General features: G+C 46.3%; 2 protein-coding genes and 1 long non-coding RNA gene across 3 annotated transcripts; 2 read left to right on the plus strand and 1 right to left on the minus strand.

Moving 5' to 3' along the window:
* Nucleotides 1-403: 403 nt before the first annotated feature.
* Nucleotides 404-13,565, plus strand: nmnat2 (nicotinamide nucleotide adenylyltransferase 2). The gene is made up of 11 exons (XM_085440273.1): nt 404-614; nt 3,462-3,550; nt 6,000-6,067; nt 6,865-6,943; nt 7,382-7,508; nt 7,591-7,671; nt 8,802-8,846; nt 8,997-9,073; nt 10,896-10,997; nt 11,081-11,148; nt 11,312-13,565. The coding sequence occupies exons 1-11, from the start codon at nt 530-532 to the stop codon at nt 11,412-11,414; spliced, it is 924 nt and encodes a 307-aa protein (XP_085296399.1). The 5' UTR covers nt 404-529; the 3' UTR covers nt 11,415-13,565.
* A 147-nt stretch (nt 13,566-13,712) lies between these two features.
* lamc2 (laminin, gamma 2) lies at nt 13,713-26,627 on the minus strand. Its single transcript, XM_085440192.1, has 21 exons — nt 26,431-26,627; nt 22,628-22,804; nt 22,070-22,187; nt 21,528-21,649; nt 21,288-21,419; nt 21,000-21,189; nt 19,689-19,801; nt 19,174-19,566; nt 18,821-19,054; nt 17,997-18,133; nt 17,593-17,749; nt 16,983-17,188; nt 16,696-16,775; nt 16,458-16,595; nt 16,146-16,290; nt 15,908-16,057; nt 15,627-15,741; nt 15,329-15,525; nt 14,992-15,150; nt 14,794-14,893; nt 13,713-14,520 (listed from the first exon to the last, which is right to left on the minus strand). The coding sequence occupies exons 1-21, from the start codon at nt 26,504-26,506 to the stop codon at nt 14,267-14,269; spliced, it is 3,393 nt and encodes a 1,130-aa protein (XP_085296318.1). The 5' UTR covers nt 26,507-26,627; the 3' UTR covers nt 13,713-14,266.
* On the plus strand, nt 18,127-20,046 carry LOC146686878 (uncharacterized). The gene is made up of 3 exons (XR_014916586.1): nt 18,127-18,213; nt 18,829-19,078; nt 19,177-20,046. It is a non-coding gene; the product is annotated as an uncharacterized LOC146686878 (long non-coding RNA).
* Nucleotides 26,628-26,987: the final 360 nt, after the last annotated feature.

Genomic DNA, 26,987 nt, shown 5'->3' on the forward strand with positions numbered 1-26,987 from the left:
TCACACTGAGGCAGATTCAAGCTGCTCTTCATATGTTTGTCCACCAGGTGTCACCAGAGGCCTGTGTTTAAAATAGCAATGAACTGTTTTTAATTACGATTCAAAGCTTCGTTTGTCCGTCGCTGGTTTGGACCAAAGATCCTGAACGTGGGACAATAACAAGGACAAAGGAATTTGACCCTTCCTGAGCATGCGCAGTAGACGGTCAGGGCTCCGGTCAGACTGATGCGCTGCTGGTCGTTAAGGGAACGACTGAGCCCGCGCGCCGCGCGCGTGCCCTGAACGCGGTGCGGTGTCTGTAACGCACTGACGCTGCCGCAGCCGCCCCCCCCCCCCGCCCCGTCTCTCTCTCTCTCTCTCCCTCCCTCCCTCTCTCTATCTCCCCATCCCTCCCTCCCCCCCCCCCCCCTCTCCTCCTCTCCCCCTCCCTCTCTCTCTGCTGCGGCTGCTCCTCTATAGGCGAGCTCCACAGAACCGACAGGACCGGGACCAAGACCGGGACCGGGACTAAAGAAGAGCGAGGAGAACCATGACGGAGAGCACGAAGACCCACGTCATCCTGCTGTCCTGCGGCAGCTTCAACCCCATCACCAAAGGACACATCCATATGTTCGGTAAGGAGGTGGGGGATGGGGTGGTGGCAGGTCTGGGTGTGTTTGGGGATAAAGATCACCGGAACCCCGGTGCTGAATATCCGCGCTAAAGCTCCGAGCCGGACTCCGGCCGCTGTCCGGGAGGGTGGTGCTGAAACGGGCGACGGCTCCGGTAAAATCCCGACGACTCAAACAAACGCAGTACGGAGCAGCCCGGGCCCACGTTCAGGAAAAACACGGAGCTGCCCCTCAACCCTCCGAGCCAAACCGTGACAAAAACACGCACACTGGTGTAAGGAGGCCGTCAGCGTGCGGGGAGCAGACCGGGGGTGTTAGTGCCTTGCTCGGCCGCCTTTCCCTGCGCGTTAGCGGAGGTTACAGGTCGGAGTGTGGTCAGAACATGTTTTCATCATAGAATCAAAACGACTGCAGGATCAATGATGCGACTGTTAGTGTGACTGTTCTGCTGGACGTTCAGAGGCCTTTCATCGCGTCACAGCGGAAAACACGACGGTCAGCGATCAGTCTCCCCACGAAGAACCGCGTCACGAATACAGTCAAATTAATAAACAGGTTTACTGTAATATCAGGAGGCACAAACAGAAACGGTCTGTTCTCAGCTGGAGACATTCTCGTGATTCATTTCTGGAAGATGAATAATTCACAGAGATGGAAAAACGTAACAGAGTTTAACGTTCAGCTGATGTCATTCACTGGGCTGTGTCACGTGACCTTTCAACGAGCAACGATCTCTTTGAAGTGCAAAGATCGATAAGAGTCATCGCTGTTTGTCCTTTAAATCCTTCTGAACTGCAATTTATCCATTAAAACAAACATCAAGTCATTGTGAACTCAGCTCTTCTCCAAACGCAGTTCCCTGCTGGTTAACTTGTGTCCCTGTGTATGTAGGTCACCTAAAACCAGGTTTGTGGCACCGAATTAAAACTAAATGTGGAAAAAACCTGAAACGATGTCCTGCAAATGTGATGCGAACGTTTCTGTATCACTGTGAACCGAAGAGATCTTTAAATATGACACCCACCATTTACACACAACTACGTCCCACAAAATGACATTTAAAATATAAATCTATAAGAAGGCTGTTAGTTTGTGTTACTGCACACTGAGTTTGAGGCATATTCACGATCACACTGTTAAAATGTTCAAACTTTAAACAATAAAACATTAAAATGAGAAAAGATTTTCTTCTGTTTCCTGTTTCCTGTTCTTCAGCGCCTGGCTTTGCTTCTCTCTCCTTGTTTCGTGGACTTCCTGTTTTCTTGCTGAACTCTTCTCCACGTCCTGCTTGTTGTTCTTCCTCCCGCTGAATGTCTGAACTCTGAAACTCTTTAATCTGAAGTTTTCTGCCTTCATGTGGTCAGAGCTTCTTTTTCATCCGCTCACAGTTTGCTTGTTGAGGCTGATTCTTCATTAACAGCTGTCACCCCCTGATGGGACAGGCGACGAGTTCTGGATCAGAGGGTCACATAAACTCTAACGTGGTTCCCACGCCTTTGTTTTAATCAGATACAAATACAAATGTAAGCTTTTGACAGTGTGGAGCAAATACAGCCGGATAGAAAGCGATGAGTCTTTACTGTTGAGCTTTCTAAAGGTTTTATCCTCATTGATTAAACAAAAGGAAGTTAATGATCTTTGATCCTGAAGACGCTTCAAGTAAATAAAAGTTAAAGGCTTCACGACTGGGCTGAGAAACGTCGTGCCATCGTCTCTGCTCTCGGCCTGCGACTGCACATCTTTCTTGATGTGTGGGTTCAAACATGGAAGCAGCTCTCTGTGAATAAATGATGTTCTTAGAGGATAAACGAGGCTCCTTCTACACTCGGTGAAGATGTAGGCTCTTCTGTCCTCCATCTCTCATTATATTATCCACCTTTTTCTTTTGTTAGCTTGGAGCTCCAGTGGAGACGCCTGTGTGTTCAGTTTGATACGGCCGTGAGTCGCTGCAGAGACCACAGCCAAAATATTTCAAGAACCTAAAGTGGGACAGAAAAACAGGAAAAAATGATTTGGACTTGGGGCTTGAATGTAACAAGCAAAGGAACTAAACCCAGCTGTGCCCCCGCTGACCGTCGTTAAAGAGTTTTTCTAGTTTTTGTGTTTTATTTTAGTTTGTTTGTTTATTCGATTCATTTTTGTTTTCTTGTTTTTATTTCAGTTTAGTCTCAGGTGTTTTCCAGAGTGACTTCTTTTGTTTCACTTTCATTTTTATTGCTTTGACTGTGACTCAAACTGGCAACAGACAAACTGAATCCAGTCCCTCTGTTTATGTAGCGAAGCGTGTAGCAGTGTGAAAGTGTCAGTGATGGATGCTGTTTAATGTATGCAGTGTGTTAAAAAGTGTGCAAAAACCTAAATAACCCAACAGACCAGTGGAAGCTGCCCAGAGAGGCTGAACGGCCTGAGAGAGCCGGCTTTATACTCTTCACCACATCCACCCTTCAGGTGCAGCCACTCACTGCTTCACCCAGGTAGAAGCAGGAAGCACAGAGGGCGCTAGGCTAGGCTAGGTTCAATTAGATTAAGCTAGGTTTAATGTTTTATAACTTTGGAGCTAATTATGATGAAGGGATTCAGCGCTGGTATTACAGCACGGACACTGAACTCACGTCATGTAAAGATCTCATCAAACCACCAACTTCAATTCACTTCATTTTTTGTAGTTTTTATTTAACTTGAATGTTTCTCCATCCCTGTTTTTAGGCTTAGCTCAGCGTAACTTTGCCATAGATTTGGTATTTGTTTGTAAGTAAACCAACCTGCTGCAAACATTGAACCATGGCTGACAAAATCTTGGACAATAAAACATTAAAAAAAATCTTTTTATGTTTGTTCCTTTGTTTGCAGAAAAAGCCAGAGAATATCTGCACAAAACGGGACGCTTCATTGTGATCGGAGGGATCATCTCACCGGTGCACGACTCCTACGGGAAAGCTGTGAGTGAGCCTTGAATCGTTTCATGGGGTCGGTGGCAGTTCGTTCTGTTTTTCTAAACTTTCCTTCATGAAGATGATAAAGGATCATTTTGTAATTCTCAGTTTGACCTCATGCCTCATTGTTTCTATGCATAAACCAGATACAATGATGCAGGAGCTTGTCTGTTCATGTTGTTGTTGCAGTGTTGTGTGGTAGCTTCAGTGCAGAGCTGTGTTTTCCTTATAGGCTGGCGTTATTAGTTGATGAAGGTCGCTGATGAGGAGGAGTTTTTCTGAAAAGTGACAAAAATGATTCAAGTCAACATCGTGAGAGTTCAGCCCTGTTCAGGATAAAACCCGTATAGCTCCTTCAGCTAGAATTAACCAAAAACACATGTTTCCATTGTTAGGGGCGTGGCCTCTTTGACTAACAGGTGGATGGTGACACGGGCGGCTGTAGCTGCTGCTAGGCTTCATCTGAGCCAACTGTAGCCTCTGAAATGGCGCTCTGGACGGCGTTTGTGCCGTTGGCTGCTGTGAGGTTGTTGTACTCACAGACCTATCAAGACGGCTAAGCTGCAGTTTGGGTGCACAGTGAAATCCTGTGCTTGGATGTAGCTTGCTAACTAGCATTAGCTAATAACCCGTCACTGCTGGCACCATAAAAACAACATAAATGGCCAAAATGTTGACGTGAAGCTTAAAAACCAACAAACAAGAAAATGTCCTTGTGACGTGGCTACTTCCATCATTTATATACAGTTTGTGATCATTGGACTTTTCTGCAATAAATAATTTAAATCTTGAAATCTAGGTACAGTTTTTCCCAGAAGTGCAACCAACCTCAGTAAATAAAACTGCACGTTGAAAATGACGGTAACACGTACGCAGTGCTGTGAAACAGAACGCCAGGAGGACCAGATTGGAATGAGGCCAGCCAGGCATGCGCAGAAATATAAATCATCCAGTTAGAACCAAACAATTTCTGCTCCGCACGAATGGTAATAAGGTTGAAAAACAGATGTTACATCTTGGTTATTGTTAGTATTGCGGACAGATGCCTTTAACATGCGGCTTCATCCTCCTGCAGAGTGCAGACTGTGTTTCGTATGTTAGAGTCGAGCACAGATCACGCTGTCTGCAGCTGCAGCTTTCCACTCTGCTTCCTGCAGGAATTAATGAAGGTCTCGTCCTACTTTTGCTCTGCCTCTACAGAAACACACAACATGAATAATAGATGCTACAGAAATCCAGTTTCATCCACTTTGCTGTTCGTTCCAGTTATGTTTGTTTTCCAGCATCGTCACCTGCAGCTGAACGATCCCAATGATGGATTGTTAACGATGGAGATTATTCACATCGCTCATCTTATTAGTGTGTCAGGCCCGATGACTCACAAACCTCTCTGTCCTCAGAAAGCAGTGCGTCAGGCTTTATTCACAGGTGGAAAACGCGACGTGGCCGGCTTTAGAGCCACCGTGAAAGCAGAACATTTCCCACCTGCTCTCCGTCTGTTTTATCCAAACGACTCCTGCTTTCATATTTCATTGATCTGGATTTCCCACCATCCCCTCTGAACGGCACACATTTTCTTTAATGAGCTACCAGAAAGACTCTTAATTACTTTGAAGTTTTTTAATCCTTTTGGTGGGAGGAGGACCTCGCAGGGGTGAAACACATGAGACGACACAGAAAACTGTGGCTTAAGAAAAGATAAGAGCCTGATCGATGGATGAATCTCAAATCTAACGAGGATAATCAGTCAGAGCTGAAGATTTGTTTTGATCTAGATCTTATTTTGGTTGGAAAACTCATCTTTCTGTTACCTGGATATTAGTTTAATTAAACACCTGAGCTGAACCGTCCGAGGCAGGGTGGAGTGGGTGGAGGACGAGTGTCAGGGGTGAAAGGGAATGTTTACAAGATGGCAGTGAGACCTGCTGTGATGGTTTGGAGACTGTGGAGGCCGAGCTGAATGGTTCAGATGTTCACTGGGAGTCAGCAGCATGGGCGGGATCAGAGTCACAGAGCCTGGTTTGCACACGTGCAGGAGGGAGGGTGGATGTATCAGACAAAGCTGCCAGGCAGCAGGAAAAGAGGAAGACCGCAGAGGAGCTTCATGGATGTAGTGAAGGAGGACATGAAGAGAAGGACTTAAATTCAACCTAATTTGCTGGTTAAAGATGTGAATAGTGCACATGAACTACAGGACTCTGTTTAATTCAATTTAGTTTGATTTATACAGCGCCAAATCACAACAGTTTACACTGTCAGGTAAAGATCCCACAGTAACACAGAGGAATCTCAGAAAAGCCCAACAAGCAGATGGGCCACTGTGAGCAGGAGCTTTGGCAACAGGAAGGAAAAGCTCACTTTTAACATCTTCTCAGTGAGTTTAGGATGAGTTTCCTTTCATGCTTGTTTTTCATGTTTTTTAAACGTGGCTGACGGCGCTGCTCTGTGTCTGCAGGGTCTCGTGTCCAGCAGACATCGCCTCACCATGTGTCAGCTGGCCGTGCAGAGCTCTGACTGGATCAGGTGAGACTCTACCCCCTTTAGAGGCTTTTACTCTGGAAATAAACACGTTTGAGCCATGTTAGAGACAGGACTTCCTGCAAGGAGTTTCACATTAAAAGCTCTGAAATGCCAGTATGTGGCTCGTTGTTTATTTATTTATTTTGGGGCCGTAAATCATAAAAGCAGCAAAACTTTTGGTAGATAAGTTGCAGAGTTGTGGACGTCATGCAGGTAGAAACATGAGAGTTATTATTATTATTTAATAGAAATAACCCTGATATCAACACTTTGTGTTTATTGTTTATTATATGCTGTCATCAGCTCGGTGGTTTTCACGTTTTTGTTGAAAAAACAGCCAACGTCAAATAAAACCACAGAAGAAGTGAACAAATGTCCCCTCAGAGAGACAAAGCAGCTGTGCTGGTGCTCAGTGGCCAGAGCCGGAACATGAAGTGCTCCTGTAATGTCCACATAACCGTGTTTGTGCTGTTGGAGCCTTTTTAATGCATTTATCTGAACGATAATATGGCTGCTGTGAGGTCACTGTACCAACAAGTAACGGCCACGAGGTTTGGGGTTTGGGTGGCTGAAACTGAGAACAGGACACTAAAATCAGGTTGCTGAATTTGAGTGAAGCCACAGGTGATTCGTGTCCAGAGAGAAGCCGTGAAACACTGGTCAAAACCAGACGATTGTAAAGAACCCCGTCGTTCCCCGCAGGCTCTTAATGTGAAACATCTGCAGGACGTTTTATTGGCAGCTGAGACTGAAACTAGCATTTGTGTCCTCATCATTCTTTACCTGTTTGTTTGGTGAAGGGTGGACCCCTGGGAGTGTTACCAGGACACCTGGCAGACCACCTGCAGCGTGCTGGAGCATCACCGCGACCTGATGAAGGTGGGCGTTTCTGACTCTGTGTATCTGCAACGCCCCTCAGTCTTTTCATTTCCATTAGAATCGGTCATTGTAGTAACAGCGGCTGGAAAGACATCGTCGAGCCCTTTGTTGAGTCATTTCCATGACTCTTCTTTGGTCTCACTTTAACTGGTTGAGCTGCTAAAGGTCTCAGGATCAATTCAAAGTTTAAAGACGCGTATTTTAAATTTCTGTATTCAATATTATTTCAAACCTTCCAAAATGAAAAAGCGTCATCAGAAGGTGACAAAAAAACTGCTCTAAACTGCTCTACACCCGTCACTGAAATGAGGCTCAACAGCAACAAACATTCCCACTAGTGAAATGCTGCCCCCTGCTGGGGAAAGAGTTACAGAAAGCACCTGTAACAACTCCGAGATGAAGTTACAGAAGAGTTTCTAACGATGTTTGCGTCCTCAGAGAGTCACCGGCTGCATTCTATCCAACGTCAACACGCCGTCAACCACTCCTGTGATTGGTCAGCCACAGAACCAGACCACGCCCATCTACCAGAACAACAACAACATGAACCACACGCCCACAGCCAGTGAGTCATATTTCAGGTTCTTAATGAGTGTTAATGAGCTGATGTGTGGTGCTGGGCTCTAAACGTCCTCTCTGCCTCTCAGTCAAGCTGTGGGGGAAGATCAGCGAGAGTTTGGGCAAAATCTGCTGCGCGCGCCCGCACATCGAACGCTTCACCTTCGTTGGTAAGAATTTACAAATAAGAACATTACAAAATAAAAGCTGAAGTTACAAAATAAAAGCTCGATCCCTTATAAATGCCAGTTCGGATCGAGGACGAGATGGAGAAGCAATCAGAATTTGATGTCTTGACTTTACACACACGACCACAACATTCACACATAATGAAAATAACCAATAAACAAGTGTTTTTATGTGGATACATGAATATGTTCTTCTGTGCTGTTCATTCTTTCTTTCTTTCTCATTACTGTCTAACATAAAGTTTTGCTATTTCTCTATAAAAGCAACAAAAACACAGCTGATCTGGACGATTCCCTCCTCGTGCTGCTCTGGACTTCCTCCAGCACAGCTGCTGTTTTTAGTGTTTGAACCTCAGTTGGGGGATTTTTTTGGAAATGGTGATGTGAACTTTGTGCTAATTACTTAACAAAGCGATTTTCAAATTGAGGAAGCCTCGGAGTTTGTGCTCGGGTGTAGATAAGCTCACAGCACAGGTGCCACCCTCACCTCTTCAAGCGTGCCGCGGCGCAGTCTGCTCATGTGACTGCATTAAGCCTGCACGTTTTCTAGTGGGGGGAGAAACCAAACATTGACATGTGCAGAGCGGGGACATAGATGGAGCTGCCAGGCTGGAGGAAAAAGAGGAAGACCTCAAATAAGATTGATGAAGGTAGAGAAGGTCTGTGTGACCGAGGAGGATGTGAGGAGATCCACTGTAGTGAGCCCTGGAGGGAGCGCCTGAAAGAAGAAGTAGTAGTAAAGGATGAAACATGCTCCTCGTGATGCTCCTGACCTGATACCTGATGAGCGTGCTGCATGGTCAGATCTGCAGACTCAGCTCTTCTCACCTGTGATGATCAGTGGAACAGAAGGTGATGCCTGATTGGTCAGAACTAGCAGGTGTGGCAGAAGTCCAGAGGTGCAGAACGAGAGGCCCTTAAAGTTTCAATCAGCTAAATTCAAATTGGGGTTTTTGTATGAGCGGCGTCACAAAACATTTGGTTCCACTTCACAGCTCAGTGTGTCAGTAAGAGCTGTCTGAAGACAAGGCGGCACTATCACGAGGAGCCTGCGTGTGCCCGTGTTTTGCTTCACCGCCGTGTAATCACATGTGTTTGTCTCTCTGTGTCAGATGAAAACGCCAACCTGGGGACTGCGATGAGATACGAGGAGATCGGTGAGTGGGGTCTTCAGTGTGTGGACCTGAGCGGACTCGTGTGTCGTGTCCTCCGGTTTTCCTTCCTGCTGTGTTTGTTTGTTTGGATCCGGTAAACATGATGTTTACTGAGGGCGTGTCTCTTTCCTCCTGCCTGTTTGCCGTCTGTAGAGTTGCGCATCTTGCTCCTGTGTGGCAGTGATCTCCTGGAGTCCTTCTGCATCCCTGGCCTGTGGAAGGACAGTGATGTAAGCATACCATAGCCCCTCCCACTTACATGTAGCCCCGCCCCACTCACATGTAGCCCAGCTCCTCAGCTCTTTTCCCAAACTGTAGGCTGGATATAAAAGATGGACGTAGCTTTTGGGTGTGCGAAGTGAAGCCGGTGCCTCGAAAACTATTTGATGTTCATTTTGGAAATAATGTCTCCATCAAAGTAACGCAGGCAGTAACCCGGAGAGCAGCTTTCACAGCTAAAGCTCTCAGAAGCTTAACTCAAGGCTTCAAAAGTGGACTTCAGGGGCTATGTCCATTTTCAATATACAGTTTAATCCCAGGACTCGGCTGTAACGATGAATGTTGTTGACAAGGGAAAATTTTCCAGCATTATTCTCTCCAAAGCGGCGCTGCACGCAGAGCAGGCGATCCATAAATGAGATTTATGCAGTGAAATTCACCAGAAACGCAGCGAGGTGTTTTTAGAGGCCGGCTGGAAGTGTCCGCGCTGTCTCTTCAGCCTTCGGCTGCATTAGAAGATGTAAAGTTACTAAACAGCCTGAGCAATAACAAGAAATCCAGATTTCTCACTTCCTGTCGAATGTTTATTTGGAGAAACAGAAAGACTTTAAGAAACGTTTCTATGGAAGATAAACGGGGACACCTCGTGTCGGTCTGTTTGTACGACTTCAGTGAAACCGTAACACTTCACACATGAGGCTAGTTACTTTTATTTTGAAGTCTTTCGAACTGGAGGACACAGAATGGTCCCGTTCTGATTGGCTGCAGTTTTCCTGATAGCAGCGTTTCAAGGCGTGACGGGCCTGAGCTGCACAGACGGCTGATTTATGATGCCGGTGGGGTGAGAGTGCTGCTGCTGACATCACTAAAGGCAGCTTCAGGTTTTGCAGAAACGTCACTTTCTGTGTTTTCATGGAGAAATGAGTCTTACTAAATGAAGACTCATAAACGCTGTGATCCAGTTTTAACGTTCGTTATAAACTCGCGAGGACTGAAAAGTTGCAGCAAACTTTCCTGCGTCAACAACCGAGGTGAAGTGAACAGGAGGCGATCGATCGACCGCTTGTCAAAGAAAGCGTCAGTGGTTCACTCACCTGGTGTGTGTGTCAGAGCTAGGAGGAATTTATTTGACTGCAGGTGTGTTTCCATCCACCTGTTTTTACTCACATTTTCAGTCTGAGATAAAAACGCGATGGAAACGCCAAAAATCAAATAAATCTGAAGTAATGTGACTTGATCGTCCACCGGAGAGACCAGAACTGCTGAAACGAAGTCATCAGCTGTGATTGAAGCGGCGAGGAAACGGTAACCTTCCTCATGTGAACGCTTAAACTGACAGAAATGTCTTATTTTATCAGATCATTCAGGTGATTCCATCACATTAACGTGTTATTCTTGGATTCTTCTAGAGCAGCTTTGCATGATTTACAGTTTAAAATAATCCTACTGTGTCTTATACTGGGCCTCAACGCAGCCCCTCAGTTCATGCTCTGTCTGAAATGTGCTTTTTAAGCTCCTCCCCCTTTGAGCCATCCTTCTTCTGGTTGGCTAATCCCTCACAAACAGAAGGTTTCAAGTCTGTGTGCCTGAGGTGACCATGTAAGGACAAACCCTCTCTGTGACATCATACGTAGCCAACAGTGGAACAAAACGGAGAGTTTAGAGCAGCTCACAGGATTTAGATTCATGTTAACTGGAGATGAGCATCAGCCATCAGAACAGGACATAAAGAGAGCAGCTCAGTCAGCTTTTCTTTTGCTCTGATGAAGCTGAAGTCGTCGTCCTGTCGTTCAAACCGATCTCAGCCTGAAGCTCGTCTTCCTCTGCTTTCAGATGGAGGTGATTGTGGGAGATTTTGGGATCGTGGTGGTTCCTCGTGATGGCGCCGACACAGAGAGGATCATTAATCACTCCTCCGTTCTGCGCAAGTTCAAGGTCAGAGCTCACCTCCAGATCACATGACCTTTGACCCAGAGAAACATCCTCCAGCGTCTCAGCTCATTTCTGTTCTGTTTCAGGACAACATCATCGTGGTGAAGGACGCGATAAGCCACCCGATGGCCATCGTCAGCTCCACCAAGAGCAGGTGGGAACTCAGATATTTAGAAAACGCTTTCGCACCAGCGTCCACGTTTCAGTTTCATGGTTTTCAAAGTTTTAACATTCAAAGAGGTTCATTAAAATGAATTCACTCTGGATCCAAACTGTTGAAAGCGTGACCTTTACGCCGTCTGTTTCTCCGCCCACAGACTGGCGCTGCAGCATGGCGACGGCCATGTTGTGGACTACCTGAGTCAGCCCGTCATCGACTACATCCTGCAGAGTCAGCTGTACATCAACGCCTCGGGATAGAGACGACAACAACCTGCCCGCATGAAAACAGGGAGACTGGAGGAGGAGGGGGAGGGGGGTCCTACCTACTACCATCATCTATTTAAAACACGAGCCCTCCTCCTCCTCAATCGAAAACTTGTCTGTCTTCTGTGTCAAACATATACTCTTCTTTGAGCTGTTGCTTTCCAACAGGAGCGTTAGTGCTCCTCCTTCTGTCTGTGTCATGTGACTTTACATCAGGGGAGGGGGAGGGGGGTATTTTGGGAGGTCTTGGGGACGATGCACAGAGGTAACTCCTCAGGGCTGTGGCGGCGACGGCGGTGTTTTCTCTTTCTCGTTCTTTATTAAGGTCTGCGAATGCATGACACAGTCGGGCATGCTCAGTGTGCGCAGGATCGTGCTGGGCGGGGCTTCATGCAAGAACCATTCATGAGCTCAGGATGCCGGCCCGGCTTACACATCCACAGATACTTAGTCCCAATCTGAAATACGGTCCACTGAAAGAGACAGACAGCTGCAGCAGAGCAGGATGATCCCCATGAATTTGTTTGAGCTGTTAAAGATTTCGGCACAATTAACCCCGTCACCAAACACCTGATGTTCCACCAGGTTCCACCTTTAACCACACTTCAACCAAGAAGCGCCTCCGGCTGACTGAAGATGACGGAGAGCTGCAGCGGTAAGATCAGAGCCTCCCTGAATCGACACTCCTTATTTCCTTAGACCACGTGGACCAGTCAAAACCTCTAGGCTGGATCAGTGCGTGGGTCACTCAGGTTGCAGTACCATGTAACGGCCACTAGTTGCTGACTCCAGTTCAAAACCTTCTTGTTGGATGACCTAAATGTGTAATGATGGCGTGCAGGAAGTCTCACCACCACCTCCGGCTCTAAACTGCTTTTCTCCACACACACCAGAAATACTTTAAGGACCCAGAGCACCAGGCTCAGTCTGTGCACGGTGCAGCTACAGTAGCTAACACTGACCCGTGTTTCCAGTAAGCTGTGAAACACCAACCCCAAATCCTTCCCAGGCTTTTCCCAGGCGTCACACTCGCACGGTGTCCGAGGAAGGAGCTCCAGGGTCGGAGCAGCGCAGGGCGAAAGGGTCTAGAAGCTTCAGTCGTCATTCAAAACTAAAGTTAGAAAGAGCTCACACCAAGTGTCCGAGCGTGATGACTCAGCAGCACCAGCAGGTGGCATTATGCTTCATTGTGTCCATCTTTATTTACAGTCTGTGGCGTTCTTGCATGAGGCCCGTCGTTTCCTGCAGCTCTTCTGCAAAAATGTAACACCGCGACGCTGCTGCCACATAATCCGGCTCTCTCTTCCACACGTAGATGCACCAGGAACCAGAGCTCGGCACATACTGCAGGTAACCATCAGGCTGTAGCCAAGCTTAAGCTCTGCAGTGATGAAGATGATGTCCTCGGCGGCAGCAGTGTTCAGCATCCTTCCTCCTCGTTTGCTCCCGTTCTTAGACTGCATGCTTAGACAGTTTGGTTCTGGCATGAGTGTTTATCACTTGGTAGATTATAATCTGTTGTGAACGTGTTTGCAAAAAAAGAAAGAAGTTAAAAAAAGATCAAATATCTATATGAAAAAAATAAAACATCGCTGCAGCGGGGATCATCACCTCCCACGTCCGGCCATTTCTATTCGCTCTGTACAGAAGGCATCCCCGGGACACGTACGATTTCTACACGCGGTCAGGCGTGTGTGTGTGTGTGTGTGTGTGTGTGTGTGTGTGTGTGTGTGTGTGTTTAAAGGATTCGTTGCTTTCAGTCACTTTTTTTGTATCATGTAGCTGAAAATTCGTATTTTTTTAATTAATCTGCCTTTTCTGTTGCACTCACTTCTTCTACATGTAATCTGTGATGGCATTTTAGGTGTGTGTGTGTGTGTGTGTGTGTGTGTGTGTGTGTGTGTGTGTGTGTGTGATTTATGAGCACAAATGTGTGTTTACAGATCAGGACAGAGGTTTAATTACAGTCATCAGTGTCACTCTCCAAAGAGGATGTAAGGAAACGTGAGTTTGACCGTTTTCAGCTGTTTGTTTGTTTCGCTGTGTTCGTGTCCACGTCACCGCTCTGCTTCTGAACTCATTTGAAGCTGTGGTTACATTCACACCTCGCTGCTGCCAAAATAAAATATTTCTTTGACTAAAGCACCTCAGCCTCTCTGACTCAGATGGGCTCATTTCATCCTGCTCGTCTTCAGCGTCCGGTCTGTTGCGTCGGATGTTTGACCCACACACAGAAATACCAGTTACATGAATCTAAGAAGTGATGAATAATGAAGTGAAACATGGTTTAAATGTCAGAACTTTTATCTTTTATTTTCATATAAATATTCTTGGTGGTCAGACTCGGTAGAACAAAAACACTGAATGCATGAAGGTTTAAAAACGATGGTGTATGTACAGTTATAAATACTCTAACATATATTCACAGAATGCAAACACACAGAATATATTTTTATAAAAACAGCAGATACTCCCCGCTGAGCGTAGAAGGAAACAGCAGTGCGTTAATCTGCTCCAAAAGATCCTTTTACTAAAAACTGAATGATTTAGACAAAATCATTCAATAGAGAAAAATAATGTGTAAGGAGCACATGTCTTATGCCTACGTGATGAGTTTAAGGTGTCGTACAGTTTAGATTTAGGGACAAATGAATGAAAACATCGGAGGTGATTTGTCTTTAAATTTTAAAAAGCAAGATTCAAACTCAGAGGTTTAGAAACGAGTTAGCACGTTAGATACGGATTCTAAATAATTCAATATTTTTATGTATTACAGACAAAAAGAAGGTTGTCAGTAGTTGAAAAGTGCAAAAACACAAAGTGATGGCAGTAAGTCAGGTCACGCTTTAGGCCTCCTCGATGGGTGGGCTGTTGTAGCAGCCGTTGGGGATGGATGCCAGGATCTCCCTGAGGTTAGCGATGTCTGCCAGGATGGTGTCGATGTCGCGGTTGATCGAGTTGAGCTGGCGCATGTGCGCGGCCTCCTGCTCCTCCATGTTTCTGAGTCGGGGGCTCAGATTGCCCTCCACAGCTTTCTTAGCACCAGCCAACGAGTCCTCCAGCTGCTTCACCTTCTTTAAATCCACAGCACTGGACTGGTCTGAGAAAAGAGAGTAGACGCGGTGAGGAAGCAGCTCGTGCTGCCTCAGAAGGGCACTCAGGCCTTTCTGGAGATTGTGAAGCTGACCCCGTTAAAAAGCAACGTCTCCAGGAAAAGAAATCTCCAACAGTTGATTCTGTTTCCCACAAACGCTACGTCCAGATGAACAGAATCAACTTTTGGAGATAAAAAGCAACGCGTTGCAACTTCATAAATAAAACAGGACTTCAGGTTAAACTCCCAAAGTGTGAGTCAGATAAAAAGTGTACGTACTGGTTTTAGCCAGCAGACCCTGGACCTCTCGCAGAGTTTTCTGCACTTCCTCGCTGACCAGCCTGGCGTTGTTGTAAGCTCCACCCGCTCCCAAAGACGCCTGCAGGGGAAACATTTACATCTTTAACCCCGTGTCCATCGTTTTATACAAGTGCGTCTGTGCGTCTGTGACAGGTTACTTCAGTGTGGTCAGTTTACCTCCTGGGCGTCAGCATGCAGGTTTTCAGCTTTCTCCAGCTCGGAGGCCAGATCTCCAACAACGCCTCCCGCCGTTGTTTTCAGGTTAGTCGCCTCTCTGTTCAGTTTGGTAGCTTCTTTCAGTATATTGTCATGAGCCGGCAAAGATGCAAATTCTCCCTGAAGGGTAAAGACAAAAGTCTCCGTTCAACTTAAAAAATAACCAATCAAACACATTTGAGTCAATTCTACAGCTGCTTTCTTCAACAAACGTAAACTTGTCCCTGACGTCTCGCCTGTTTTATCATTTCCAACATAAAGAATGCGTCATAAAGTAACGCCACAGTATTCATGCTACCTCCAGACCAGTGACCACGTCCCCGAGCTTGTTGATGTTTTCCAGGGCGTTATCATAACTGTCCTGAACATCTCCCAGGATGGACAGCGTTGCATTATTATTGCCAGCAGCCTGCTGGATGGTGGTCTTGATGTCAGGCAGACGCTTGATGGCAGCGTCTGCCTTTGTTTTGCTGCCTGCGATCTGCTGGTCGAAGCCTGACAAGAAAGAAGAGTGGCATCAGCCTGCCGCTAGAGTTATGGTGGTGAGTGCCGCCCCATCGCTCGGTGAGTGCCGCCCCATCGCTCGGTGAGCCTACCTTTCAGGGTTTTCAGGGCATCTTCTAGCTCATCACTTTTGCTGTTGATGAGTTTGATGGCTCCTTCGGTGTCAGCTTTGGCAACATTGACTCTGTCCACGAGGCCGTTGTACTCCTGCAGCGAGGGATTGAGAACAGAGGTGTTGATTGTTAAAACGTCCAACGTTACAGCAGAAATAAACATGTTTACTGGTACTCAAACGATTTTGGTCATTTAGCCATTTCCTCCTTTAACTGGACATCTCCTGCTCACCAGAGGTGAATCTGTGACACTTTCGTACCTGCTGGGCAGCTTTGCCGTTGGCCAGCAGGTCCTCAGCGACAGCCTTGTCTCTCAGTATGTCTTGCTGCAGCGCATCAATGCCTGCGAGGTTCTCATCCATCGCCTCTGTCACTCCATCCACCCTGGAACGCATCGCATCAGTCGCCCCCTGTGCATCATGGGAGAACAAAGGAGGTTAGAGACACTGAACAAGTAGATGATAATAAAAAGAAGAATCTGTCCTCTCCAGCCATTACCTGCAGAGATGGGGGGAGGTTTTGCTCCATGTTGGCGATGTCTTTCAACATGCCGTCCGCCATTTTGCTCTCCTCTATGGCATCGCTGCTTAGACGTTTGGCTTGGTTCTCAAAACCCTTCACCTGAGCTGAAGTCTGTTCATACCTGGACACACACAGGTGGCTCCAGTTTAGTCTTTAGGCACCGGGTTTAGATTCTGCTGTCATTAACAAATCTGAAGCGTTTACATGCAAAGTGCATGTAAATCAACAAAGTGGTTGATTCAGAGTCTAAAAGAGTCTTTGTCTCTGAAGCTCAGAGGAGATACTTACATGGTTTTCAGGTCTCCAATCAGCTCTTTCACTTTGTTCTCTCTGTTCATGAGGTTTCTGACCAGAGTCAGACTCTGCTGCGAGTCACTCAGAGCCTTGTTAGCGTTTCTTTCCACAGCGTCTGCGAACGTCTGATGACTGGAAGGCAAAGGCGTCGGCGTTAGAGACGGTGGGTAACGTGGACCGGTCTGCGTGGTAGCCAAAAAACGTCTTACTGATTTGTGAAATCAGCACTTACTTGTTAGCCAGGTTGGTAGCCGTCGTCACCAGCGAAGACAGGTCGTTTGAACCCAGCGGAGAGTCGCTCTGAGGTACATCCTGAAAAATAAACAGAGGTTAGACAAGAAAACATCGTTGCCAATTTGTCAGCTTCTGTTTTCCCAAAATTTCTTGTCTTCTCTAAACCTTTGCCTGTTGCCTCTAAATACACGCACACCCAAATACAACACAACCCCTCTAAAATAAAATAATGATTCTGTCAAACACGACGTGTTCATCTCTGCGTCTGTCAGCGTGGAGCCTTACAGCGAACTCGAGGTCAGGTTTGGCCTTCTCCAGCTGGACTTTCATCTCCTCGATCAGCTTCTGGACCTCCCCCACCTTCGTCTTGTACGTCTGTTGCTGCAGTTTGATGTCAGCGGCTGCGTCCTTGATGTTTAGGAGATTCTCCTCCTCGTCCAGCTGCTGCTTGCTGATGAACGACAGGCGGTCCTGCAGCCTCTTCTCCACTTCTGTTACAGACAAACAATAAGAAATCGACTTTATTTTAACCAATGAAACCTTCTCCAGTACATCTGCTATGGAAACCTGAGCGAAACCATTCGGCTGCAGGTCTACTAAGTTCTTCTAAAAACTGCAAGTTCACTTAACCAAGTTATTGAGTAAAAATTTCTTATTAAAGCTTTTACAATGTGGATTTTTATTTTTACTAACTGTAACTGTAACAAACAGCAGCTGACTGATCACTTATAAACATAGGAATTAGTACATTTTCCCATTATACTCACATATTTTACTTTTAACATACAAGAAGTCACAACATGTTCAGCAGTCACAGGTTTAGTTTAGTGTTTGGCAAATTGGTACTGGGTCCTAAAAGCCTTCCGGTGATGGCACAGATAAGGTGCTGTCTTACTTGTGAGTTGCTTGGCGTCTTCCATCATGTCGTCCACCTGCTCCATAGCATCTGTCAGAGCGGCCTCTATCTCCTTGTTATTAGCTGGTTTCAATCCTCCGTCCGTGTCAGAGAACAAAGACTCCAGGTCCCTCAGTTTGGCAGCATAAGCAGCCATCTGAGCCAAAAGGAATACGTTTAGATGCCACAGTGTCTTAATAAGCAGATGAAACTTCAGAGTTTCTATAGGGTGATATTGTGATAATATTGTTTTATTATGATGATCATAAACTGCAAATGTAATATCTCAAAGCCTCAGGTGGTATGATATGGAAAATATAGCATCCACACAGCAGGGGGCGCTCTGTAAAATAAACGTAACACTTTCTGTGTATGACAGCAGGCGCCTGTTACAGGTACCCCACCTTTGCTTTGATGGGGGTGAAACAGGCGGGGCAGCTGGATCGTTGGCACCTCAGACCCTCGAAGCCCGGTCTGCACCGACACTGCCCGGAAGCATCGCATTGATCGGACTCCGAGCGCTGGACGTCACAGTTACACGCTGACGGGAAAACAGGAAAAGATGTTACTGCTGGATCACATCTGGGAAAACCGTCACAGCACAAAAAGTGTAATTAAAAGGTGCACCAGCAGGGGGCAGCATTCCACCTGTGGGGGTGTTGAGAAGTTTCCAGATGTGGGCCAATGTTTTGTGCTTTAAAGGTCTTTGAAACTTTAATATAAACTAGCTTTGCTCAAATTAATGATCATGTTGTTTTTTAAACTTGGTTCAAATTTAAATTCAATTTTCACTTCACTGTTTTCTGTAACTGATGCTTATTCTGCATATTCATTAAGTAAATGATCAATACAGCACCAAAGAAAAACAAGATTGAGCTTAGCGTTGATCAGCTGATACACTTTAACACATCGAGGTAACCGCAGCCATGTTTAAGCTGTTTTAGCTGCACACAGTTGCTGGGCAGCTGCATGCTGCTTTGCAACCCAACACCACCATCAAAAACCACAATTCTGATGATTTTCTTTGCTGTGAGCTTAAAAGATTATTAAACAGCTTCTCTCTGAGCAGCTCATGAAACTGAAACATGTCAGTTCTGTTTGTAAAAAACTGTTTTACTGCTTTCTGACATCTAAGATTCAATTTTACAGTAAAGAACACAAAGATTTCCCTGCAGATGAAACCCAGAGGTCTACATCAGAAACTCCTCTGACTGTGCGTCGTTCTTACGTTTGCAGGCGTCGGTGGGCTGCCTGTGGTAGAAACCTCTCACACAGTCCTCACAGTGCCGTCCCTTCGTGTTGTTCACGCACTTCAGGCATTCGCCGCTGTTGCGGTCGCAGCTTCCCAGCACTCTGACGTCGATGTGACCATTACAGTGGCAGGGTATGCAGGGACGCTGCACACCTCCGGTACCCAGGGGGTCGCCATAATAACCTTCCTGACAAACGTCACAGCGAGGACCTGAGGACAGAGACACACAGTCAGGTTAGAATATTCTAGAATTATTCAAATTCAACTAAAGACGTTTAAGAGCTGAAACAAAACATCAACTAAACATCATGTTGTTGATGTCGTCTCACCAGAGGTTCCTGATGGGCACCTCTCACAGCGAGGCTCCAGAGAACCAGGACCCAGTGAGCAGGACACGCCATCCGCGCAGGGACACCTCACGCAGGTCTCCGGCCGCCTCGGGTCTCTGTAGAAGCCCTGGGAACAGCTCTGATCCGCGGGCGTCTCATCGGCAGAGTAACAGTCTCCAGTTTGCGGGTCACAGCTGCCTCCTCTGCAGCTGCAGGGCTCACAGGGGCTGAAGGCTCCATCTGCGGGGTCTCTGCGTTTGAAACCGGGCGCACACCGCTGACAGAACTCGCCCTCATGACCCGGCGGGCAGCTGCAGGGGTGCACCCAGCGGGCCGGGACGCCGTCTCCACGCTGCGCAGTCACCAGCTGCACGCTATCGAGGTAGCCACGTCCTGAAAAAAGAAACAACAGCTCATGAAACTGTGTGCGAGAGCCGCTCATCCTTCACTCTTTGTTGTTCTTTTCTTGGATTTTATCTCTTTCTTCTCTGTGGAAGAGAAGGAAAAGGGCTCACCGGTGTCTCCAAACGTGGCTCGGATCTTGATGGCTGTGAGGTTCTGCAGGAGCGTCTGGAACTGCAGGGCGGAGAGCTGAGGCCTCCACTTGCTGCCGGGCCGCTCGTCCAGTCTGTTCAGAAAAAGACAGAAGTTCAAACAATGTTTCAGGAAGACGACGTCTTCTCCCTGCACTGTCCTTCAACATGGAAGCTCGTGAACCTCCGAGAAAACAGGAATCATTTTGATGTGTTTCTTCTTATTGCTTTGCTAATATTTGGACTGCAAGTGACTTCTTGACTAAATCAATCCAGATGTGTAGCCAGATGTGCAAACAAGAAAGAATTTGGTATCACGATGACATTAAATCTCATTAAATGTATCAGAGTCTGAGAGAAATTCTGATTCGGCTCATTGCATTCAGCTCCGAAGGTCCATCATAGTTTCACCCACGTGTGCATGAGGAGAGAGGCATGAAGAACATCTGCAGGTCAGACTCCACGTTTATTGGAGCAGTGTTGTTCCACCCACTTTCTCCACATCGCTCATGCAGTAAATCCCTCGTAAACACAGCCAGGTACTAACGGAGTGCCTGAGATTCTTGCTGCGTCTCTACTTGTTGTGATTAACAGCCTCGCCTCAGGAATGTTCACGCCTCAGAGAAGCCTGGCTGTCTGAACCTTTGATAGCTGGGCTGGAAACGTTTTCACATTCCTGTTGGACAAATGATGTCACACAGAGATGCCAGTCACAGTGTAAGTGGGAGCTATTCTGCCTCATCAAAACACGACACCTGATATTTCAGGCCAGTGTTCTCAAACTGCAGAGCTGCTGCAGGCGGCTGGAACAATGCATTAAAGTTCAATGACTTTCACTAACATTCATTTATAGCAGAAACTGAGGAGAAAGCAGCAGTGACAGTCCCACTAATGCCCACCAGGGGCTCCAGCAGTGAGTCCCCACAGACTCCCATCCATCCATTCGCTTCCGCTGATCCTTTTCAGAGTCGCTGGGGGCGCTGGAGCCTATCCCAGCTGTCATAGGGCGAGAGGCGGGGTACACCCTGGACAGGTCGCAGGGCTCCCACAGACTCCCGTGGGAGTTAAGACTTAAGTTTTAAAGTTTGCATTATTGTGGGCGTGGCCTCTTTGACTGACAGGTGGATGGTGACACAGGTGGCTGTAGCTGCTAGCTGGACCTCTGAGCCTTTTTACTCCAATTATCTGACCAATAATAACACCCGACCAATCAAATCTGTTCTCCACGTCATGTTTAGCGCTTCAGACAAAACCATCAAACTTTCAGCGACTTCACACCGTGGATTTTCTGACCTGAAGCTGTAGGTGATCTTCTGACCACAGGGGACCACAGATCGCAGGTCACCCAGAGAGGCAGCGACTCTTAAGCCGCCACCTTCCAGGATCACGTCGTTGACGGACGGGTATCGGACGCCGCGGTCCAAACGCAGCGAGAAGGAGAGGTTCTGGCCGTAACTCAGCAGCTGGTTCCCGAGGTAAGAGTCTGTGAGAAAGGAGAACATCAGTCATGACAGGAATGAAAAGAAAGACAAAGAAGTGTGGGTGGGGCTATGCTGTTAGAAGAGGTGGGGCTTGACTCACCTGGGGCATACAGGTAAACCGGCAGGCTGTTTTTGGAGATCACCTCCACGTCCTGGTGTTTCGGTGACCAGCGGAAGTGAGTATCGGCTGGAGTCTCACCTTGCATCGTCCCCACCTTCCAGTCCTCCACACCTGAAGCACACCAGAGTCTGTCACCTCACTTATTGTGCACTTTTACTTTGAAATGTAGGAAATGGTAGGGTTCTTTTATTATGAAGGTAACGAAGGAGAAAGGTTTACCGGTGGTGAAGGTGGAGGTGATTTTGTGGACCGAGTAACCGGATCGTGCTGAACATCGGCTGCTGTGGCCGTAACAGAAACACGGCAGAGTCAGACTCTCAGATTCCTGCCTGGGCTGACGGCTGAAAACGCAAGAAACAACAGGAAGTGAGCCATGTACTATCAAAATAAGACAGGAGAATATTTCTGTGAACTAAAAACTGAAAAATAATGCAAAGAAGGCTGTGGAAGAAGTGGGCTGTTTAAAACTGCTCAGATGTGTTTGTATTCATCTGAAGCACATAAAGTACTTAAAGCTACTTAAAAACCTGTAATGGAAAGATGGAAGCCAAGCACTGAAATCAATAGAAAAGAGCTGTGGGCTGAAGTTAAGGACTGAAAACTGTAAAGTGACTGAAGACAGAATTCAATGTAAACATTTTTTAACTGCAGTTACAAAACCATTCATCAAATAAAAGACACCAAATGTAAGCAATGACATGCATTAAAGTGCACTGAAGGTGTTGAGAATTGAAGCATATGAGGTAACATTTGTCTCTCACCTTTGGGGGCAGCCGTCAGCTCCGATTGGTCCGCTGGGGCAGCGGTCACATTTGTCTCCTGTGACGCCTTCTTTACAGCTGCAGCGCCCCGTGCTGTCACATGACTTGCTGACAGAACCTGAGGAAAAACAAGCCCGGGCAGAACAACTTAAGTAAACGATGACATCGGTTCGTCGTCAGCCCCAAGTGGCCATTAAAGGAACTGCAGCTTCATTTTTCCACAGCAATGAGTTAACACATTGAAGCAAAAACGTTCAGCCTCTCATGTTTGGAAACTGTGTTTTATGAGACCGGGAAAGTAAATGTGTCGTCTCTAAAGACGTGCCAGGAACACAGAAAGGTTCAGACAGTTTTGATGAGGCATGTTTGAGGTGTAGTTTTCGTTTCCAATAAAAACATAATGAACTTACAGGATATGTGGAGGATTGTATCGATCTGATCTGGTGCCAGCGTTGGTACTGATACTATGGATATTTGAATTGATCCTCCCACCTCTGCTCTCTGGTTTGTACGTCTAACATTTTCCACACATAAGGGTTTTGTGAGACTTGCACTCACCTGTAGGGTTGCAGCGGCAGGGCGAGCAGCTCTGTCCCGCCCCCTGCAGGTAGAAGCCATCCTTGCAGCGCTCGCAGTTGCGGCCTTCCGTGTTTCCCTGACAGTCGACGCAGTGCAAACCCAACGCGTCGTGCAGGCAGTACTGAGATCTCCCATTGCACTCACAACGCATTATCGCTGCATGAGAAAGTAAGAGGTCAAAGGTCAAGTTTAGATGCACTTCCATGTATTTTTGTGGCTTCACAGGTGTTGGACTGGTGCTTTTCCAGTCTGACCACAGGAAGTGCTTGCATTATTGTGAGGACTGTGGGAGGAAGCTGGCTGTTTACATTTCAGTTGTGCACTTTCTTCTGTTCTCCACTTTCCCTCCAGCTTGCATGTGAATTACTTGTTTTGTTCGTATTGTGATGGTGAAAGAAAAGAAGGCACATCCACAAGCTTCCTGAGCTTTAATCTAACAAACAGCAGCATTAGAGATGTTTACAGAGTGTGAAGCGTTTCATATGGTTTGTGGTTTGTTCTGAAATCCCAGCAAGAGCCTGCACACAAATCATCACAATCTGACCAGCCCCGCCCAAAAAGCCAGCACCTCAGCCCCTTCTGTGTGCAGCGAGCTCACCGGGATCACGGCTCAGAAAAGCAGCCCTGAAAAGACTTGCACCCGCTCCTTTAAAGCTTTGATTGAAACTGAGGGAGAGTTTCAACAGGCTGCTGCTTGTTCCTGCTGTTGGCAGAGAGGGCCGATCTCCCCCGCAGTGAATGCAGCAACAGCAGTTTGTGGTAAACCAGAGCAATGATGAAAAAAGTGAATCACAAGGCAGCCTGCAGCCTGCAGGGGCAGCCTGGTACAGAGAAACATTTCATGATTTTATTATTGCACCCTTTGCAGTGACCATCCTGGCAATGCAGCAGAAAGGGGACGACCACCAAACTGTTCTCATCCAGGAGGATATGATGTCACTGCAGCCACAGGATATGATGTCACTGCAGCTAATAAGCTGCCGCAGATCTTTTTCTGTGTGTTTTGGGTCTGTTTGGTGTTTGTGTGTTAAGCTGTGCCACTGAAGCATTATTGCATCAATATTTGCACAACACACGTGCGAACGTTCGCCCCTGACCGACATCAGGGCGATCGGGAGTCTGACCGACAGCTGGGATCAAGTTACAGAAACCAGGTTTACCAAGTGACCATGAAGGCCAGAGATTTCCCTCAAACTTCAACTCGGACTCGCAGACTATCTCCCGTGTGTCAGGTTGTGTCAGCGTCAATAAGCCACGCTTCTCTCTGTTGTTCTGCCAGGAGAATCCGAGCTGATGCAACTGTGGCACCAGCTGTTTACTCAGGTGAGGTGACCTCAGTCACAAACATCTCGAGCCGCTGGACTTAATCAGCATGAAGTTTGGAGGCAGAGGAAATGCTTCATGTCCCTGTGTTACTGTCCTGAGCTCAACGTGAACCTCACACAGCTGATGAGGAAAAACTCATTTTAAACAGGGTTTTGGGGTTTTTTGAAAGTGTGTTGAGAAAATATCCCCCAGCGATCGGTGGCAGAGGGCTGCCCCCTCCCAGGTTCTGTTGGACGTCTCCTCTTGTTCCTTCCCAGCGTCACCAAGTGCTGCTCATAGGGTGTGTCTGACTTTGGGGGTTTTCTTGAACACGTCCTGTCCTGGCAGGAACATTTTAACCTCACTGTGATGTTTTTTCTCCCCGTATGAATCTGAATACCTCGACAGTGACTGTAATCAATTTCTTCTTTGATGTAAGCGCTCAGAGGGAGGCTGAGGTGTGTTTGTCTGACTGTCAGATTCAGCAGACGTGAACTGCTCGTTCTCTACAGTTCAGAGTGCATCACACTGACTCACTCTCTTATAACACTTATTGTTCACCTGATTGCCTCCGGCAGCGGTGAGCTTAGGTGTTGTGTCTCTCATTGGACAGTTTCCAACTTGTGCGCCTCTAAATATTCAGCCTAAAGAAACATTTTCTCTCCAAAGGGAACGTGTTCACTGTGTCATAACTCTGCTTTCTTTTCCCCGGAGGAATGAAAAACAACAAAGACACACCTAGAGACGGTTCTTCTTACATCACAGTGTCAACTCCGAATCTGGTTTCATCTTTAATCTGAGGTTAATGCTTTAACAAATAAAAGACTAAAGCACCGTCTGTGCTGTGAGCACTGACTCATGTCATGATTCAGCTGATAAAACACTGCACATGTCAAACGTCTGCACTTGGTGATGCTTTTTTAAGCTTTGAACCAGTTTGTAGAAAAGTGCACTGCCTCCCACCTTTAAGTTGTTTTTTGGGGAATAATTTAACTGCGTTTTTGCTCCTGCGGGTGATGACGTGGTTTTCATCACCTTCATGATTTGACAGTCACTCGCAGTCTGTCCTGTATTGAGCACTGACTCAGCAGCAGTAAAGGCCAAACAGCCCAATATAATAAAAATAATCACTGCTTATCAATAAATCAGAAAATAAAGAGCTGCATGTATCTTGATGAACAATGCAGTTTTTACATTTCTCTCATTTTGGGTAAATAAAACGCCACAAAACGCAGTATTTTTACAGCAAAGCCGGTAAAACTGAGCTATTTCCATGTTTCCTTAACCCGGCTACTTACTATCTATCTATCTATCTATCTATCTATCTATCTATCTATCTATCTATCTATCTATCTATCTATCTATCTATCTATCTATCTATCTATCTATCTATCTATCTATCTATCTATCTATCTATCTATCTATCTATCTATCTATCTATCTATCTATCGATCGTCTCAGCGTATGAGGCTGGATTCTTTTCTTCAGCACATCAGTAAAAGTTCAGCAGATAATAATTTCTCTCCCTGAGGGGCAGGCGGTTCTCCTCTGACAGCTCAGGTTCTCGTGAGCCTCACCCATGGGTGTCTCCCTTTTTCCACCAGCTAGTCTTTGTTATCTTTTAAGACAAATTTGAAAAATGAAATGATCCTAATGAAAAGTTATAGAAAGCCTTCCTGTTCTGACTCGTCTGTGTGAACGGGTTTGTTAAGCTGCATGTTGTTGTTCTTTTACTTTCTTTAAACGTTTTATTTTGTCCTGAAGTCACAGCTTTATAGTCACAGCTTTCTCGTAATTTAAGGATCAGCCTTCGTGTCTATTTAAACTTCTTTAGTGAGATTTCTTAATTCAGCTGTTTGTGTCTTATTGTTAATCAAATCTGAGGAGCAGTTTACTTAAAATGATTCAGGAATCGTACTTCTGGGCTCTGCTGTGTTTCCTCTGACTCATCGCTGAAGCTTTATCTGATCTGCAGCTGTCCCAGCAGCTTCGTGTCTGCACCGGCAGACTTTCAGACACGAGTGACATGAATATGAATAACTCACAGTCTTATCTCATATTATCTTCACACACTTCATTAATATCACAGCTGCCTCCCCTCTGTGATTTTCTTTGATTCCTTTGTTTGTGCGCTGAACACATTTTTCAATAATTAACAAAATCACCAGACTGAGCCTTTAAAACAAACATATTAAATCCACAGCAATAAATACTGTACTACCTCTGAAATCAGTATTTAATGATTATTGTTATTATAAAATGAGGATCAATACGTCGTTTTTTAACGTCCCATCTTACCGACCTATGTTTGTCGTCTTGATTTCATGACGTTGTTGTTGCCTCTCCTAAACATTACCACAGCTATTAGCAGGCTGAGCTCAGGTATGTTGGTTAGAGTTTAAAGAAGAGAGTTAAAGGATCTTAATGTCTTTCAGCATCTTGCTGATAGCAGTAACAGAAGAAGCCGAGCCACTTACAGTAGTATCTGTAGGTCGCCCGGACGGCGCAGACAGCAAACAGAAGCCCGCAGAGTGAAATCCATCCGTTCCTCATGTTGTGTGAATCCTGAAATCAGATCCGAAAGCTGCAGCTGATGGAAAACTCCTGCACAGCTCCTCAGAGTGATGCTTTTTAACTCCTCTCCTGCTGCAGGTCTGTACACGCTGCACGTACAGGCCACACTTATTCACGTGTGATTCACAAAACACACACCGTCAGTCAGAGGATATGACGGCTCCAGTGTGTGTGTGTGTGTGTGTGTGTGTGTGTGTGTGTGTGTGTGTTGTAACAGTGTGAGCCGTTGTCCTGGAGCTTCACATTTGCATTTGTACAACACAAAGACGTCTCACAGGACGGAGAATTAAAAATCAGATTTCTGTGAATGAAGTGAATCTGCGCTCTGTTCCAGATGTGGAAAACATGACAGATGTTTCCTGAACATGAACTCTGCATGCAGCTGCTGAGAGTTCAGATTAAACCAGCAACAGTGCAGAGGCTGACCATTCACAGCAGCAGTCATGTCAGAGGGTTTTAC

The sequence above is a fragment of the Copadichromis virginalis genome, linkage group LG18, assembly GCF_057382275.1.
Source record: "Copadichromis virginalis isolate Kocher_CV1m ecotype Utaka linkage group LG18, C_Virginalis_male_GT1.1, whole genome shotgun sequence".
Taxonomy (NCBI): Eukaryota; Metazoa; Chordata; class Actinopteri; order Cichliformes; family Cichlidae; genus Copadichromis; species Copadichromis virginalis.

Coding starts and splice junctions, on each gene's coding strand:
- nmnat2 (XM_085440273.1), top strand. CDS start 530: ATGACGGAGAGCACGAAGACCCACGTCATCCTGCTGTCCTGCGGCAGC. Junction 3,551..5,999: donor ACGACTCCTACGGGAAAGCT/GTGAGTGAGCCT, acceptor CTGTGTCTGCAG/GGTCTCGTGTCCAGCAGACA. Junction 8,847..8,996: donor GATGAGATACGAGGAGATCG/GTGAGTGGGGTC, acceptor TGCCGTCTGTAG/AGTTGCGCATCTTGCTCCTG.
- lamc2 (XM_085440192.1), bottom strand. CDS start 26,506: ATGAGGAACGGATGGATTTCACTCTGCGGGCTTCTGTTTGCTGTCTGC. Junction 15,742..15,907: donor ACGGCAAAGCTGCCCAGCAG/GTACGAAAGTGT, acceptor CCCTCGCTGCAG/GAGTACAACGGCCTCGTGGA. Junction 14,521..14,793: donor GGGTCTGCTGGCTAAAACCA/GTACGTACACTT, acceptor CTCTTTTCTCAG/ACCAGTCCAGTGCTGTGGAT.